At 39.7% G+C, this 18,999-nt stretch overlaps 1 protein-coding gene across 9 annotated transcripts; it reads left to right on the forward strand.

Moving 5' to 3' along the window:
- Window positions 1-99: 99 nt before the first annotated feature.
- On the forward strand, window positions 100-18,789 carry BLOC1S6 (biogenesis of lysosomal organelles complex 1 subunit 6). Of its 9 annotated transcripts, XR_013395560.1 has the most exons (8): window positions 100-249; window positions 5,174-5,315; window positions 11,541-11,628; window positions 13,889-13,975; window positions 15,161-15,283; window positions 15,709-15,756; window positions 15,907-16,017; window positions 18,257-18,789. XR_013395560.1 is itself a non-coding variant. In XM_077939343.1 (6 exons), the coding sequence occupies exons 1-6, from the start codon at window positions 168-170 to the stop codon at window positions 18,281-18,283; spliced, it is 474 nt and encodes a 157-aa protein (XP_077795469.1). In that variant the 5' UTR covers window positions 100-167; the 3' UTR covers window positions 18,284-18,789. The 9 variants fall into 9 exon arrangements, 4 of the variants coding, with proteins under 4 accessions (XP_077795469.1, XP_077795468.1, XP_001111943.1 ...); XR_013395558.1 differs by having other exon boundaries at window positions 15,161-15,756; XR_013395559.1 differs by lacking the exon at window positions 15,907-16,017.
- Window positions 18,790-18,999: the final 210 nt, after the last annotated feature.

Consider the following 18,999-nt stretch of genomic DNA (forward strand, 5'->3'; position numbering starts at 1 on the left):
GCAGAGCCAACTCTCGAGCGCGTGACCGAAGCCTGCAGTTTTTAGCTTCCGTCACTTCCGGGTGCGACAGTCTCTTCTGTCCGGCCAGACACTGGAGTCGTTAGGTGCCTCCTTGCTTCTGACGGGCCACACGTTTGCCCCTTCTCTCTGTTCCCAGCTGGAGGGACATGAGTGTCCCTGGGCCGTCGTCTCCGGACGGGGCCCTGACACGGCCACCCTACTGCCTGGAGGCCGGGGAGCCGACCCCTGGTACGTACTGTCGGGTAGGAAGCGCGGCCCGGGCTGGGTGTGAGGGGCCGGGACCGGAATGGGTAGGACTCCGGAGAAACCGTGAGGGAGTAGGCGGCTTTTGGCAGCTACGGCCGCCGGGCTCTGCCCCTAGTGCAGAAATGGGGAACCGCGCTGGCCCCTCTACCCAGCGCAATGGGCAGAACTGAAGTCCCGAGGGCAAGCTTTGTATTGGGCTGCAATTGGAGGCGGATGATGGTGAAGCCATTCTGAGTTTCTGACTCCGATACGTCATTAGTTATTTTTCATACGGCAGTGGTGGGGGATGGATTTACCAGAAAGATGATCAGCTTATAATTCAGAGAGGTGACGTATCCTATAATATTGACCACTCATGAAATGCGTGGTCTGCTTGGTGATAATTGCTTCATCCCTATTCCTGCAGCAGTCTTCTCGACCGAGTTCCAGGAGGGATTTAAGCTCTAATGCCCTAAGGCATCCATTGAATGGAATGAATTAACTTGCTGTGCACCCAAAATGGTACTATTTATGTACCATCCTTGGGAGAAGTGAGAAAATGGTCACTCAGAGCATTTTCTGTGTTCTCTGATTCAGATGAGGCCCTAGATGAGAAAGGCTGCAGGGCTTTGTATATGCTTTTTGTTTTACCTCCTGTTTCAGAAATATAGGGGTTACCCCCAAATAGTGCTCTCAGCACTTTCCTGTTCATGCTTTTCCTCAAAGATCTCTTCACACTTTCATAAGTCGCTTCTATAAATGTGACTTCCTTGTATGTATTTGAAACTTGGGCCTCTGTTTACTCTAGTGTGCTTCTCCATCTGCTAGCTGGATACTTTGACGTGGCTGTTTTGCACTAATCTCACAGTAAGGCATGTACATAAATGAAAACGTGTCTCATCCTGTTAATGGTGGTAGGTTACTCTGACTTGAAACTTTGAAAATGCTCTGGACTTTTTCCTTTCTCTCCTTCCACCTCTAAGGGATTCTCCTATACAATTCCATCTCCTTGTAATTTCACCCTTAAAACAGCCGTTGAAAGGCTAGTTCACCTCCAGTCTTACTCTTTCAACGCATCTGTCCCACTGCTATCACATCACTGTCCCAAGATAAAGCTTCAGTCATGTCATTCCTGTACTCAGAAACCTTAAATAGCTCCTCACTACTTATTAACAAAGCTCCAAACCGTTAACTTGGCAGTTAGAGGCCCTTACTGACCTTCCACATGGTCTTAAATAAGCTCGCTATTGCTATGCTGCATATGCTCCATGCGTCTCCAGAAGAAGCCTGTATTGTATTCCAGCCTTTCCTCATGCTGCCTTCTTTACCCATATTGCATCCATTCCACTCCTGCCACAGATTTCTTCCCCATTTGGAAACAGTCCTCACAGATTGTTGGTGGGAGTGCAAATTGGTGCCAGTTTCTTAGGAGGGCAGTTTGGCAATGTCTATTTAAAAAATGCATAAACTCTTTGTCCCAACAGTCTACTTCTAAGAATTTATACTACGGAAAGTGACACAAATATACAGATAAACAGGGAAGCTCACTGCAGCATTGTTTGAAATAGCAAAAAGTGAAAATAACCTAAATAATCCATCTATGGGGGACTGGTTAAACAAACTATGGTAGAATTCTGTTCTGTTAAAAAGAATGTAGTAGATCCCTATATGTTGGTATGGAAAGATACATACGATACATGTTTTAAAAGTTGCAGAATGGTATGAGTAATATTTTGTTTGTGATAAAAAACAATATATGCATAGGCATGCAAAGACAATTTCTGGAAGGCTCTGTGAGAAACTCCAGAGTAGCTCCTGCTGGAGTAAGAAGGAGTATTTTTACTTTTCAGTTTGTGCCTCCGTCTGTAGTGTTTTAAGTTTTTACAGTGAGTAACACTCAAATAGACAAAGAGAAATGAAAACTCCATCCATTCTTTGAGCTTTAGCTCAATGTCCACACTTCCTTTAGAATTTTTCTTAGACTTCCCTAATGAAAGTCGCTCTCCCCTGAATTTTCATAACATTTTCTGTTTCTCTAATGGCACTTCTCATTTCTGTGATTCGTTGTATTGTGCCCTTCCAGGGAAGGGGACTTGCCTTATTTATTGTTGTAGCCTCACAACCTGGTACATAATATAGATGTTCAGCAAACCTTTCTTGTGTGAATAGAGTAAGGACTCTCCCTTTCTTCTTTACTCTCCCTCAATAAAGCACCTTGAACTTAGTAATTAAATGTATATAAAAACATGAGTAGCTTCTTAACCATTAGAAACAGAGGGTAAAAGAGAGGAAAACAAAACAAACAAACAAACAAAAAACATGAGTAACTGAGACTCATTAACCAGAACATTGGTGTGGGAGGAGGGTTTGTGAGTTAAAATGTATGAATATATTTTAAGTGAAGTGAATTAGTTGTTACTCCTTAAAGTTGAAATGTCCTTTTTTGGGGTGTTCCTTTCATAAAACATTAAGAAAATTGTTTTCTTTTTTTTTTTTTTTTTTGAGACAGAGTTTCACTCTTTTTGCCCAAGCTGGAGTGCAGTGGCGCGATCTCGGCTCACCGCAACCTCCGCCTCCCAGGTTCAAGCGATTCTCCTGCCTCAGCCTCCCGAGTAGCTGGGATTACAGGCATGTGCCACCACCCCGGCTAATTTTGTATTTTTAGTAGAGACGGGGTTTCTCCATGTTGGTCAGGCTGGTCTTGAACTCTCGACCTCAGGTGATCCACCTGCCTCGGCCTCCCAAAGTGCTGGGATTACAAGCGTGAGCCACCGCGCCCGGCCTGAAAATTGTTTTCTATATTTATTAATACTTAAAGTTGCCGATTGCATTGTTATTGTCATCAAGCCTTAAGCAATGGCATAATTGGTGGATATAATTTATTCACTTCCTATACAGTTGGTACATTAATATCCCTAAGTGCTTCACTTTTCTCTCTCTCTCTCTCTCTATATATGTATATATATAGATTTTTTTCTTTTGTTGGTTTTTGTATTTTTATTTTATATGTGGAGTGCTTCAGTTTCTAGTTAGCTCTTACCTATTTGAACGTTGCCTTGCAACTTTGAGAAGTCCAATGTTTGTTCATGTGTTTCTTAGGGTTAAAATAAAAATTACATAATTTTATTTTGATTTTCAAAAAGTTTACTTTGAATATGATAGCATGTTGTTTTCCTCAATCTTTTTTTGAGGCAGAGTCTTGCTCTGTCACGCAGGCTGGAGTGTAGTGGCATGATCTTGGCACACTGCAGCCTCTGCCTCCCAGGTTCAAGCAATTCTTGTGCCTTAGCCTCTCGAGTAGCTGAGATTACAGGCATACAACAGTATGCCCGGGAAATTTTTGTATTTTTAGTAGAGATGGAGTTTCACCATGTTGGCCAGGCTGGTCTCAAACTCCTGACCTCAAGTGATCCGCCCACCTCAGCCTCCCAAAGTGCTGGGATTACAGGCGTGAGCCACTGTGCCGAGCCGGTTTTTCTCAGTTTTGCCAAAATTTTAATCTGTGGTACAAATTATACTTAGAAATGTGTCACAAGTAATGTGTCGTGATAACTGTATTCTGTAGAGTGATCTAATTTGATGTTACTGATGGTTACTAGACTATAATTGAAGAGAGATGTTTCAGAGTTTAATATTAATCATAATTTTAGTGTATAATTTTAGTAAAGTGACTATCTTACTTTTTTTCCTCTGATTATAAATCAGTGATTCCATCTTACAAACCATTAAACCCTATTTAGAAATTGTATTTTTCTTGGTAGGAATGGTGATTGATAGTTATTCATCTTAGATGTTTTTGAATACCTGGCACAATGCTTACACTTTTATTATTCAAAGGAAAGTGATGAGGCACTGATCCCAGCATCAGGTCTAGATTTATACACAAGACTATGATGATACACTATTTTCTAGGGTAAATTAAGGTGCTGAATCTTAAGAGAGAAGAAATTCTTAGAAAATCCCTCTTTTCCTCCCTAACAAATAACACAACAACCCCCCTTTTACATGTAAATAACACATCAAACTATATGCAAAATCAATGTTGACCTATAGTTTTGTTTCCACAGAATTGAAAACATACTTCTTTAGGCATTGCATTTCTGTTTATATAATTTTTTCATGCTTTTGAAAGCAAGAATGCTTTAGTTCAGTGACTGTTACCCACGTTTTGGCCTCAGTCTCCTTTATTTTATTTTTATTTTTATATTTATTTATTTTTTTGAGACAGGGTCTCACTCTGTTGCCCAGGCTGGAGTGCAGTGGTATGATCATAGCTCGCTGTAGCTATGAACTTCTGGGCTCAAGTTACCCTCCCACCTCAGCCTCCTGAATAGCTGGGACCACCGGTGTGTGCCACCATGCCCAGCCATTCTGGGCTCAAGCAATTCTCCTCCCTTGGCCTCCCAAAGTGCTAGGATTACAGGTGTGAGCCACTGCTCCTGGCCTTCAGACTCCTTTGATAATCCTGTGACAACTATAAGTCCTCTGCCCTGAAAAATATATAAAGATACAGAATTTTGTGTAAATGTTCATTTATCATAGGCTTTACCTTATAGTAGTAACTTAAAAACATTTTTTGAGCATTCATAACTCATTTTTTAGAGGAAGCTCAGAGATAAAAGTTTAAAAAGAAAAGAAGGATACCTGTGGTTGGGAGTGTGTGTGTGTGTGCTCTCAACCCCATTTGTGGGCTTCCTTTCTACCTGCTACTCCCCAGCCTCCTTTTATTATCTGTGTCAATTTGAAAGGTTCCGACTGGTCAGAGTGCAGTGGTGTTTACAACTAATTGATCACAACCAGTTACAGATTTCTTTGTTCCTTCTCTAATCCCACTGCTTCAGTTGACTAGCCTAAAAAATAAATAAATAAATAAATAAATAAATAAAATAAATAAAAGGTTCCTAAATTTGATTTTTGCTGGGGACAGGTTTAAGTGACACTTCTCCAGATGAAGGGTTAATAGAGGACTTGACTGTAGAAGACAAAGCTGTGGAGCAACTGGCAGAAGGATTGCTTTCTCATTATTTGCCAGATCTGCAGAGATCAAAACAAGCCCTCCAGGAACTCACGTAAGCTAATAAAAAACCAGATATACACTAATTTCCTCTGTGGCATAGTCATAATTTGTATACTTGTATACTGTGTTAAGACATAATATTTTTTAACATGGAATTATAATTGAGTATGTCTATATCTTTATTGATAGCAGATGGGAATAGAGGAGTACGTAGTATTCTAAATGTAAAAAGTGAAATGAATACTCCTAGGGTGTTTGATCTCTTCTAAGAAGTCCTCCTAAATCTTACCTAGCCTCTGTGATTAGGTTTGGTGTTTTATCATTATTTTATTAAAGTATTACCTGTTGGGGATTGTTCAGGTGGATATATACCTGTTTCCGAGTAGAGTTGAAAAACTGCCTCCATAAAAGTCACACTTGTTTTCAGTTGCTAGTTCAAATGAGTTGCCAGAGATCTGTAAGTATCTTTCCTGAGATGATCTGTTTCATTCCCAGTAGATAACTTTACTAGTAAGTAAAGATGGGGCAGGGCGTGGTGGCTCATGTCTGTAATCCCAGCACTTTGGGAGATCAAGGCGGGTGGATCACGAAGTAAGGAGATTGAGACCATCCTGGCTAACACAGTGAGACTCTGTCTCTACTAAAAATACAAAAAATTAGCTGGGCGTGTTGACGGGCGCCTCTAGTCCCAGCTGCTCGGGAGGCTGAGGCAGAGAATGTTGTGAACCCGCGATGGGGAGCTTGCAGTGAGCCGAGATCATGCCACTGTACTCCAGCCTGGGCAACAGAGCGAGACTCCGTCTCACAAAAAAAAAAAAAAAAAAAGATTGGAGGTTATGTTAAGAAAACGGATAAGATAGAACAGAACCCATAGAGTGGGATCAGTATACAAAAACATATACTCAGGCTTTATCAGCTCCCATCCACAGACAACAGACTCAGCTTCTGCCTCCTGGGTCAGAGCCTCTCTGGATAGCCCAGGCTGGCCTGTCATTTCTTTCTGTGGTGGTCATGTTTACACTGGCCACGAACTGCTGCTGCTCTGAGACCTACCCTTTGAAAACTTACTTAAGAGGCCTTTATTAGGGCAAAAGGAGAGGAATAATAACTGTGCTAATTTTATAATTATAAGTAATGTTATAATCCTTGGTGTTAAGGTGCTAAATGCATATGAAAGGATCTCGGCTCACTGCAACCTCCGCCTCCTGGGTTCAAGAGATTCTCTTGCCTCAGCCTCCCAAGTAGATGGGATTACAAGTGGCACACCATCGCACCCAGCTATTTTTTTTTGTATTTTTAGTAGAGACGGGTTTCACCATGTTGGCCAGGCTGGTTTTGAACTCCTGACCTCAACTGATCTGCCCACCTTGGCCTCCCAAAGTGCTAGGATTACAGGTGTGAGCCACTGTGCCCAGCCACATTCTCTGGAACCTTCTTTGAGAGTGGCCAGACTTACGGGTCAGGAAAGCACTATACTTAAAATTACAGTTTGATCAGGACTAGCCAATGAAGAGATACACAGGGTACTGCCTGGGAGGTTCCTGAACACAGAACTTCTGTTTCCTCTCCCAGTGAGAGGAAACCCCTGCTGCCAGCACATCAGTGTGTTCAGCAGCTTGGCGTTCGAGCCTGCAGTGAACTGTGGTCATGCCACTGCTCCCTAGCCTGGGTGACGGAGTGAGACCGTATCTCCACAACAGAAATTCAGTCTTTTAATCTGTGTACTTGGAATGTCTCTATTATTTAGATGTTCTTTGTTATTTTTCATTAGTCTCCCATCTCGAAGCTCTAGGGGCCCATCATGAGTCACTTTATTAGTGTAAACTCACGTGTGATCCAGGGAGCTCATGGGTAACAAAGACACTTCTGTCACTTGGAAAATTCCAAGGATTTTAGAAGCTCTGTGCCAGAAACCTGGGACAAAGATCAGACAAATTCTTTGTTAGATAACAGATGTCTGTTCAGATCTTTTGCTTATTTTAAAATTGGATTATTTTTCTTATCGTTGAGTTTTAAGAGTTCTTTGTATGTTTTTGATATGAGTCCTTTATGAGTTTTGCAAATATTTTCTCCGAGACTGTGGTTTGTCTTATTACTCTCTTTACAGTGTCTTTGGCAGAGCAGGAGTTTTTAACTTTAATAAATTTATTTAATAAATAAGAAAAAATTAAATCAGTTTTTTCTTTTATGAATTGTGCTTTTGGTATTGTATCTAAAAACTCATCACCAAACCAAGGTCACCTAGATTTTCTCCTGTGTTTTCTTCTAGAAGTTCTAGTTTTGCATTTTACATTTAGACCTGTGATTTATTTTGAGTTAGTTTTTTTTTTTTTTGTTTTGAGACGGAGTTTCGCTCTTGTTGCCCAGGCTGTAGTACAATAGCGCGATCTCATCTCACCGCAACATGCACATCCTGGGTTCAAGCGATTCTCCTGCCTCAGCCTCCTGAGCTGCTGGGATTACAGCGTGCGCCACCACGCCTGTCTACTTTTTGTACTTTTAGTGGAGATGGGATTTCTCCATGTTGGTCAGGCTGGTCTCGGACCTCAGGTGATCCGCCCGCCTCGGCCTCCCAAAGTGTTGGGATTGCAGGCGTGAACCTCCGCGCCCAGCCTATTTTGAGTTTTTATGGAGGCTGTAAGGTCTGTGTTTATTAATAGATTCATTTCTTTGCACATGGATAGCCAGTTGCTTCAGCACCATTTGTTGTTGTTGTTGTTTGAGACAGGGTCTCACTGTGTTGCCCAGGCTGGAGTGCAGTGGCACAGCCTCAGCTCACTGCAGCCTTGATTTCCTGGCTCAGTGATCCTCCCATCTCAGCCTCCCAAGTAGCTGGGACTACAGGCGCACAACACCACACCTGGCCAATTTTTGTATTTTTTGTAGAGACAAGGTTTCACCATGTTGCCCTGGCTGGTCTTGAATTCCTAGGCTCAAGTGATCCTCCTGCCTTGGCCTCCCAAAGTGCTGGGATTACAAGTATGAGCCACTGTACCCAGCCACTATTTGTTGAAAAGACTATCCTTTCTCCACTGCATTGCCTTTGCAACTTTGTCAAAGAGAAGTTGATTGTTTCTGTGTAGATTTATTTAAGGGTTTTCTGTTCTGTTCCATTGATCAATATGTTTGTTCTTTTGCCAGTACCATGCTGTCTTGATTTCTGTAGCTTTTTGTTGTTATTGTTTTTTTTTTTTTTTTTTTTTTTTTGAGACAGGGTCTCACTCTGTTGCCTGCGCTGAAATGCAGTAGCACGATCTCAGCTCACTGCAACCTCTGCCTCTGGGAGGTTGATTCTTGCACCTCAGCCTCCCAAGTAGCTGGAGTGACAGGTGTGTGCCACCACACTGGGCTAATTTTTGTATTTTTCGTAGAGATGGGGTTTCACCGTGTTGGCCAGGCTGATCTTGAACTCCTGACCTCAGGTGATCACCTGCCTTGGGCTCCCAAAGTGCTGGGATTACAGGAGTGAGTCACTGTGCCTGGCCAGATTTCTGTAGCTTTATAGTAAGTATTGAAATTGGGTACTGTGAGTCTTCCAGTTTTGTTCTTCAATATTGTATTGGCTTTTCTATGTCTTTGCCTTTCCATATGAACTTTCAAACAGTTTGTTGATATCTATACAATAACTTGCTGGGATTTTGATTGGCATTGCATTGAATCCTTAGATTAAGTTGAGAAGAATTTACATCTTAAAAAATATTGATGGGCTGGGCGTGGTGGTTGACACTGGTAATCCAAGCACTTTGGGAGCCTGGGGCAGAAGGATCTCTTGAGGCCAGGAGTTGGAGACCAGCCTGGGTAATGTAATGAGACCCTGTCTCTACAAAAATATTTAAAAAGTCAACCTGGCATGGTGGTGTACACCTGTAGTGATAGCTACTTGGGAGGCTGAGGCAGAGGATCCCTTGAACCAGGAGTTCTAGGCTGCCGTGAGTGATGATCATGCCACTGCAGTCCAGCCTGGATGACAGAGTCAGACCCTATCTGAACAACAACAGTTGAGTCTTTTAATCTATGTACTTGGAATGTCTCTCTATTATTTAGATTTTCTTTGATATTTTTCGTTAGAGTTTTATAATTTTTACATTTAGATCCTGTACATATTTTGTTATATTTGTACCACAGTATTTCACTGGGGATGCAGAACTACTGTAAATGGTATTGTTTTTAAATTTCAAATTAATTGCTGGTACACAGGAAAGAAATTGACTTCTGTATATTAACCTTGTATCCTGAAATCTTACTATACTTGCATATTAGTTTCAGGAGGTTTCTTGTTGAATCTTTGGGAATTCCCACTAGGAAATCATCTGGGAACAAAGACAGTATTATTTCTTTCTTCTCAGTTTGTATATCTTTTATTTCTTTTTCTCGTCTTACTGTATTAGTTTGGACTTAATGTATGATGTTGAATAGGAATTGTGAGACCCCTCTTCAAACTGAAGAAAGCAAAACTGCAGATAAAGGAGGGCTGATGTATTTTCTGGAAGAGACTGTGGGGAATTGGTATCATTTCTTCCTTAAATGTTTGGTAAAAATTACCAGTGAAGCCATTTGGTCCTGGCACTGTCTTTTTTGGAAGGTTATTACTTACTGATTGAATTTGTCTGATAAATATAGGCCTATATAAACTTTCTGTTTCTCCTTGTATAAGTTTTGGTAGTTTGTATCTTTCAAAGAATTAGTCCATTCCATCCACATTATCACGTTTATGAGCACCGAATTGTTGAAAGTATTCATTTATTATCCTTTTAATGTCTTGGGATCAGTGGTGATTATTGCTCTTTCATGAATAATACTAATACTTTGGGTCTTTTTTTTTCTCGATTGTCTCACTAGAGGTTTATCAATTTTATTGATCTTTTAAAGAACGATCTTTTCGTTTCATTGATTTTTTTGTTTTCCCCCTTCTATTGTTTTCTAGTTCTAACAGCCTATTTTTGCTGTTCTGCTTATCTCGGATGGTTGACTTGCTGGGTTTTCCTCTCATCCATTCTGTATTTCACTTTCTGTGATCTCTAGTCCAAGCTGGAGGGACAACGTTATTTATTTATTTATTTATTTATTTATTTATTTATTTATTTATATTTGTAGAGATGGGGTCTCACTCTGTCACATGGGCTGTAGTACAGTGGTGTGGTTATAACTCACTGCAGCTTCTAACTCCTGGGTTCAAGCAATCCTTCTGCCTCAGCCTCCCAAGTAGCTCGGACCACAGGTGTGTGCCACCACACCCAGCTAATTTTTTTTTTTTTTTTTTTTAGTTTTTGTAGAGGGTCTCGCTTTGTTGTCCGTGCTGGTCTCAAATTCCTGGCTTCAAGCAATCCTCCTTCCTTGGCCTCCCAAAATGCTGGGATTATAGGCATGAACCATTGTGTCTGGCCAAGAGACAAATTTATGCCAGACTCAGTGCTGGATAGTAGAGATGTTGTAATTGCCGTCAGCCTCTTCGTTGCTATTTCTTTTTTTATCATTATTCTCTAGATAGCACAGTTTTACAAGCAAATCACATCATATTTTTCTTTGTAGCATTCTTTAAAATATTCTTTAAAATATTTAAAAGGTGACCCTTTTAATGTCACTTATTCCTGTGATCCTAACATTGATTGATGTGGAAAGAAATATCAAGGAAGTTGGCTTCTCTTCCTCAATGAGTTTTGAATCCTAATTTTAAAGAGAAACATTAGAAATTATCTGGTCTGACCTTCTCACTTTGTAAAAGAGGAGATTTAGGCCAGAGAAATAAACTGAATTTCTGAGATCACATAACTGGCTGTTGGCTGGGGAAAGCTATGATTTCCAGTCCTATGCTTTTTTCATCTTGCTGCTTAATTATCCTTTTTGACTTACTATCCCTTGATACTGCATCTTTCTCAACTCTAATCTGAAAACCATTGTTCCTCATTTCCTTTATGGGAATGTTGCAATTTTAAGATATACAAAACATTGAATTTCTTGGGCAAAATACTACAAAAAACTTCTTTTTTGGAATAATACAGAGAGTTGTTAAAAGTAACAGGTAATAAAATACTTTTAAATGATTGGATTATTTTAGTTATTAGAAATTGAAGCAAGAATAAAAGACACAAAAAGTTATCAGAATGTGGCTTTAGAATATTATTTTGAAAAATCCTATTCTATATTAAATAAACCTTGGAGAGTTAATACGTTTCCTACTTAATTTCTGTTACGATTAACCAAGATGAATATGATTCCTTTTAATGGGCCAGTATTTTAAATATGTAGAGTTTGTCTTGGCTGTGTGTTTTTGTTTCAGACAGAACCAAGTTGTATTGTTAGACACACTGGAACAAGAGATTTCAAAATTTAAAGAATGTCATTCTATGTTGGATATTAATGCTTTGGTAAGTATGATTTAGTTGATGTAACTTAATGACATCTTAGCAATAGCTAGATTTTAAGTTTAGAATTTGTCTTTTTAACAAGAAACCTTGATTGAACTTCTATTGTGTTGAATTGTTATCTTTCAAATGTTGAATTTGTAGTAATTCAACTACGAAATTTAGTAGTTGTAGTAATTTAGAAATTGTAGTAATTTGTAGAAGTTGAACTTATTTGTGCATTTGGAATAGACCTGCTCATAATTGAAGACTTAGAAAAGAGGACTGAGACTGGGCACAACGGCTCATGCCTGTAATCCCAGCACTTTGGGAGGCTGAGGCTGGAGGATTGCTTGAGCCCAGCAGTTCAAGACCAGCCTGGGCAACATAGTGAGAACTCATCTCTACAAAAAGTAATTTAAAAAAATAGCCCGGTATGGTGGCAAATGCCTGTAGTCTCAGCTATTCCAGGAGCTGAGGTAGAAGGATTGCTTGAGCCTAGGAGGTCGAGGCCACAAGTGAGCTGTGATTGTGCCACTGTACTCCAGCCTGGGTGACAAAGGGAGACCCTGTTTCAAAAAAAAAAAACAAAAAACAAAACTAACTGGAAGTAAAGAACCTTTGGGGTACCATTTTTTTTTCTTTAAAGAAAGTGTATTTCTCTTTACCAATTACATGGTTTCTTAAATTAGCATTTTATTTAATTATATGGCATATTCATAATGCTATAATAAATTAATGCCATAGGCTGAAGTGGCCACTTTGAGAACGATCAATTATAGCTTTCAATATAAATAGTTGAACAGTTAAATTTCATCAGAAGTTCTATAGCTTTTTGATGAGAGGAAGTGATACTCTTTATTATAAGAAACAAGGAATTAACAAAAAGGGAACTTGTTGCTACCTTTATTTTCTGATGAACATTAAAAATAGTTTCGTTTGTGGGCAGGGCATGGTGACTTATGACTGTAATCCCAGCACTTTGGGAGGCTGAAGTAGGAGGGTGGCTTGAGGCCTGGTGTTTAGGACCAACCCGGCCAACATAGCAAGACCCCATCTCTATTAAGAAGAAAAGAAGCTGGGTTTGCATGACTGTAGCCATTCATGCATACCTCAAAAAATGGACTTTTCTTTGGACAAAGATGGTTTACTAATGTTTTCCATTTATAACAATTAAAAACAAAATTCATATTCTCTGGCATTAGACAGAGGCCTGCGGAAGTAAATACAGAGTCATCTGCCCGGTAGTTCCTGGTTTCTTGTGAGGGAGGTGGGCAAGGCTACACTGACCTACTTTTGTGTTCCCCACTGAGATCCTGTTGCAACAGAAGGAATATTTGTTGAATGAATGAATGTTGAATGAATTAACCAAGCAGATGTAATACTGTTGCTTTGGTCTGAAGGGGCAGGATGGAGTCTTCCTCTTTTTTCTTCTCTTAGTCAAGAGTAGTTTTTATTATCATCTGGGAACTGAAAACTGGAAGGCCCAGGATATGTAAAAAGGGACTGTAACTTCTGAGATAACCAGACAGTGACTTTACTTGCAGCTACATTAAGGCTGTGAATCTCTCTACTGACATTTCCTTCATTTCTTCTCTTTCTGTAACCTTGTCTGAAAATAGGGTGCTTTTCTCCTTCTCTGTGACATCTCTAGGCTTGCATTATCCTCCCATCTTCTCCTGACATAAGACTTCATTTTAGATTATGCAGGTTGGCTGAGTTGTAAAGTCTGTACTTACAATTCCTCGAGAATGAAAGTGTCCTCACAGAGATCATTCTGCTTAATCTGACTAAAAGAGCCCAAGGAATAGGATTAAACTTGTCCACAGTCTTCTCTGTTCAGGGCTCTGTGGCCACAGCTTGGGTTTTCCATATGGGCAGACACTTCACTTAAACTGTTTCATGTGCTCTGGCTCAGTCTCTCTCTTTAAAGGCAGAGAGAACGCTTTACTTTTCTTCAGTGAAACTGATAGCATTGTTAGACAGTCTTACCTGAAATTTTATAATTACAGGTTTTTAAAGCAAAATCTTGTCTATTCCCATCTTAATATGTCTATTTTATATTTAGTAATACTTTTGTCTATCCCAACTAAATCAAATGTCTTTCAAATCCTACTAATGATATAAGGAAATCTTTATTTTGGAATTAAAATGTTGAGATAAGGTTGTAAAAATTTTGACCAATTTAGGAAGCACGAACTGTCATTTATATATTGACTTATTTATTCATTTTGATATTTTAGTCTATTTTAACTTGACTTTTCATTTATTTTTCCACGTTAAGTTTGCTGAGGCTAAACACTATCATGCCAAGTTGGTGAATATAAGAAAAGAGATGCTGATGCTTCATGAAAAAACATCAAAGTTAAAAGTGAGTTGAAAATTCTTTCACATTCTTTACAAAAGTAGAGGTTTAATTGTTGTGTTTTTTTTTTTTTTTTTTTTTTTTTTGAGACAGAATTTTGCTCTTGCCGCCCAGGCCGGAGTGCAATGGTGCGATCTCGGCTCACTGCAACCTCTGCCTCCTGGGTTCAAGTGATTCTCCTGCCTCAGCCCCCGAAGTAGCTGGGATTACAGGCGCCCGCCACCACACCGACCTAATTTTTGTATTTTTAGTAGAGACGTGGTTTCATCATGTTGGCCAGGCTGTTCTCAAACTCCTGACCTCAGGTGGTAACGCCCGCCTTGGCCTCCCAAAGTGCTGGGATTATAGGCGTGAGCCACTGTGTCCAGCCAGTATTCTTTTATTTTTATTTTTATTTTTTTTGAGACGGAGTCTCGCTCTGTTGCCCAAACTGGAGTGCAGTGGCCAGATCTCAGTTCACTGCAAGCTCCGCCCTTCGGGTTCACGCCATTCTCCTGCCTCAGCCTCCCGAGTAGCTGGCACTACAGGCGCCCGCCCCCTCGCCCTGCCAGTTTTCCATATTTTTTAGTAGAGACGGTGTTTCACCAGGTTAGCCAGGATGGTCTCGATCTCCTGACCTCGTGATCCGCCCGTCTCGGCCTCCCAAAGTGCTAGGATCACAGGCTTGAGCCACCGCGCCTGGCCCAGCCAGTATTCTTATTTTGACTTTTATACCCTCATTTACAATAGCATAATTAATTCATGGTACATTGTTTTCTTTTAAAAAATGTCATTGTTTATGAAATATTAGAGACAGGGTCTCACTATGTTGCTGAGGCTGGTCTTAAACTCCTGAGCTCAAGCTCCCCTGGCCTCGACCTCCCTAAGTTCTAGGATTATAGACATGAGCCACCGCATGCAGCCTAAAAAATGTCATTTTTTTTGAACTGCACACTGAGCTTTTTTACTAATAGCTGGGTTGATAGGCTTAGATTCTCTGGATATGCACTACAGTTCTCATTTAATAACAGCTTAGAGCAACAAATTTTTTTTGAATCAGAAGGACCTTAAATTATCCCAAATTTAAATGTCCAAGATGAAATTTATTAGTGTGAATGAATTACCTCAAAGCAGAGCACTATTATTTTCAAATTAGACCATACCTGTAACCCCGGATTGCTCTCTTGGTTTTTAATTTTTTTTTTAACACAGAAAAGAGCCCTTAAACTGCAGCAGAAGAGGCAAAAAGAAGAGTTGGAAAGGGAGCAGCAACGAGAGAAGGAGTTTGAAAGAGAAAAGCAGTTAACTGCCAGACCAGCCAAAAGGACGTGAAAAGTTGTGTTTGTGTGTTTTCTTCTCCTGTCCCATATTTGCGTTATGATGACTTAATGTAGACTGAAGTTGAGGTAGTGCCTTATGCCATTATGTCATATGTTGAAATCCTTATTCCGGTATTACTGTGTCTCCATGCCTTTTTTCCAAGTAGCAGACGTCATGTTGCTTGGTTTTTGATATTTATATGTAAGTTTTTCAAATTTTGTTTAATTTTAAAATTTATTATTTTGATCTTGAATTATTTATAAACCGGAAAATGGTTTGATTATTGTGAGTCAAAACTCTAAATGGTTAAAAATTAGTATGAATTTTTTAGCTTCTTGATGAATACAGATTTAAAACTCTCCAGTTCTTATTTTATGAAATGACTTGCCTTTCTGGTAATACAATGCTGATTTTTTAGTAATTGCCTTTTCATTGCTTAGTTAAGAAGAAATGCCAGCTGTTTAATCACACCTACCCCTGGAAAAGAGGTGAGTGAGCCTTTTGAACAGTTGAATTTCATCAGAAGCTCTATAGCTTTTTGGTGAGAGGAAGTGATACTCTTTATTATAAGAAACAAGGAATTAACAAAAATAAGGAACTTGTTGCTACCTTTCTTTTCTGTTGAACATTAAAAATAGTTTGGTTTGTGGACTGGCCATGGTGGCTTATGGAGAAGAGATGAGCGTTTGTGAAGAACATAATGGAGAAGTGCATGCATGAGAAATAACAGCACTTTAGGTGTAGTTCAGGTGAGCAAGATGCCAGATAGATTCTACTAACCATATACTCTCCCTGCTTCTTAGTGTCGTTGTCACTGCTTTCTGCAGCTTTTGGGTTCAGAGTAGATTATATCTATTCCTAAAGCTTGGTGGAGGTGGTGGAGCTATCACACACTCAAATGAGCTTGTATATTTATCATACAATATAGTATTATAATAACAGTTATCATACACTGAGATATAGTTTCTGTGCTTGTAAAAAATTCTTGGCTGGGCGCGGTGGCTCAAGCCTGTAATCCCAGCACTTTGGGAGGCCGAGACGGGCGGATCACGAGGTCAGGAGATCGAGACCATCCTGGCTAACCCGGTGAAACCCCATCTCTACTAAAAAATACAAAAAAACTAGCCGGGCGAGGTGGCGGGCGCCTGTAGTCCCAGCTACTCAGGAGGCTGAGGCAGGAGAATGGCGTAAACCCGGGAGGCGGAGCTTGCAGTGAGCTGAGATCCGGCCACTGCACTTCAGCCTGGGCGGCAGAGTGAGACTCCGTCTCAAAAAAAAAAAAAAAAAAAAATTCTTGAAGTGAGGCCGGGCGTGGTGGCTCACGCCTGTGATCCCAGCACTTTGGGAGGCCAAAGTGGGCGGATCACGAGGTCAAAAGATTGAGACCATCCTGGCCAACATGGTAAAACACCGTCTCTACGAGAAATACAAAAATTGGCTGGGTGTGGTGGCGGGCACCTGTAGTCCCAGCTACTTAGGAGGCTGAGGCAGGAGAATCGCTTGAACCCGGGAGGCAGAGGTTGCAGTGAGCCAAGATGCGCCACTGCACTCCAGCCTGGGTGACAGGGCAAGACTCTGTCTCAAAAAAAAAAAAACCAGAAAATTTCTTGAAGTGGAATGATGTACACCAACTACTGACTTTATAGATAATTGCAGGGATGGTGAAAAACTAGTAAATAACTTCACAAAAGAGGCAGCATGATACGTTTAGTGTTTTCTAGAATTTTTTTTTGTATATTGTATGTAAGAACTTATTGTTTGAGGGAAATATTATGAGGTTTCATTGTTTAAAATCAAGAGTGTATTGTTTACTGTTTCACACTATTATTTAATATCCAAGTGGTCTCCAATCTCCATTACATAGGGACTGTACAGAGCCTGTGAAGATGTATGAATGTGTATCTTTTATAGTCCACAATACATTTTTGGTAAGATGGAATCACTACCTCTGATCACATATATCAGACTAATGATGGAGAAAGCATTCGGTTTAAGTTGAGGGCTAAGAACTGGTTTGTTTAAAGGTTTAAATTGTTGGAAAGAGCATTTGCCTCCTTTAATGAATGATGGTCTCAGAATTCAGTTGACTTTGACCTAATATTTAAGAATATAAATATATTTTACTTGAAAAGGCTGAGTGTTGCCCTCAAACACTTGCTAAAACTGCCTCGGGCAGGATTCATTGGGGCTTGTGGACAATGTCACCTAATTGCTGAATGTACTCATTATAATATGATATCTGACAAAGGTGGTACAGTGTTTCTGAGTCATTTGGGACCAACTGCGTGGTTGTTTAAAATGCTGATTCCTGCACATGACTCTCCATCTACTGAAGCACAGCTCTTTTCTGTGTTTTGCTTTGCTTTTTGTGTTTAAAGTTTCCCTCAGTGATTCCAGTGCACCTGAAAAGTTGAGAACCACAGGCTTAGTGGTAGGTCGGGGTTTCCCACACTAGGCTGCATGGCATTATCACCTGGGAACGTTAAAAAAAATACAGACATTCTCGATTCTTAGTGTAGTTATGGTGTGGATCCCATGTATTTTTTTAAAAGTTCCCCAGATAATTCTGATGTCAGGAGTCACTAGTATAGACTATCTATCTAGTGAGTTGTGTTATAAGCAATGAGATACTTTAAAAGCTACCCAGTAACTCTTGGGATTAATTTTATGAAATAAATTCTGAGCTGCTGCTTTTGATAGTCAGACTTAAGACTGAACCCCAGTAGACAGGCTATAGATATAGAATTCTGGTTAGTTAATTGAACTTTTGTGATGTATTTAAAAACAAATCATATTTATTGAACAAATGGCAAGGCACAAATACTTTCAGAATTGTATTTAAGTTTTGAAGATTTTTTAAAAAGTGAAAATGAATATATATTAGTATCCTCTATTTTAAAGTCAATTGTAAACCAGAAGTACTGTTATTTTGGTGATTAAAATCCAAAACTTTAGCTGTATTTCAGTAACAAAAACATATCTTACTAGACTGAGTGCGATGGCTCACACCTGTAATCCCAGTGCTTTGGGAGGCTGAGGTGGGAAGATTCTTTGAGCCCAGGAGTTCAAGGCTGCAGTGAACTCTGATCGCACCACTGAACTTCAGCCCGGATGACAGAGAGAGACCCTGTTTCTAAAACCAAAACAAACAAACAAACAAGGTATCTTACTGACTAAACTGGAATGGAACTCATAATTAGTCTTGTATTTTTCCACAAAATAGTGAATTGGTACTTGGGAGACTTCTGTTTTTTGTTGAAAAAATTGCTTTTGTTTTCAAATTATATCACCTGTGTTCTGAACTAAAATGATGGGAGTTCATTTTGTATTTACTTTGCAGTATATATCATGTAAATATGCAAATGTTGAATGTAATGTAGATTGTGTCCTCATTGAGTTTTTGGGTGATACAGTTTATAAATATACCAATTATATACCCTCATACATTCGTCTGATTTTGAGCTTGTAACATGAGAACTGCTTTTTACACATTTAATAAAAAAAGTCTCTGAATTATCTGATATCATTTAGCAAGCATCCTTCTGTGCATAGCACTATATACTCCCCTTCATGTACATTATTTCAAACATTCTACTATCTTCTCTTCTCACCTGTTATCTTTCTCTTAATGTTCTCCATCTATTGTGTCACAAAATTATGGGTCCACTCATGAAATTTATTTTAGAAAGGTGATAAAAAAGGGAGGCGCGGTGGCTTATGCCTGTAATCTC

Source organism: Macaca mulatta, chromosome 7 (assembly GCF_049350105.2).
Source record: "Macaca mulatta isolate MMU2019108-1 chromosome 7, T2T-MMU8v2.0, whole genome shotgun sequence".
NCBI classification, from domain to species: Eukaryota; Metazoa; Chordata; class Mammalia; order Primates; family Cercopithecidae; genus Macaca; species Macaca mulatta.

What these genes read in the sequence shown, in the direction of transcription:
- BLOC1S6 (XM_001111943.5), top strand. Translation starts at nt 168, where the DNA reads ATGAGTGTCCCTGGGCCGTCGTCTCCGGACGGGGCCCTGACACGGCCA. An exon ending in GGCCGGGGAGCCGACCCCTG is followed by an intron (nt 250 to 5,173) that starts GTACGTACTGTC and finishes TGCTGGGGACAG; the next exon opens with GTTTAAGTGACACTTCTCCA. An exon ending in AAAAAACATCAAAGTTAAAA is followed by an intron (nt 13,976 to 15,160) that starts GTGAGTTGAAAA and finishes TTTTTAACACAG; the next exon opens with AAAAGAGCCCTTAAACTGCA.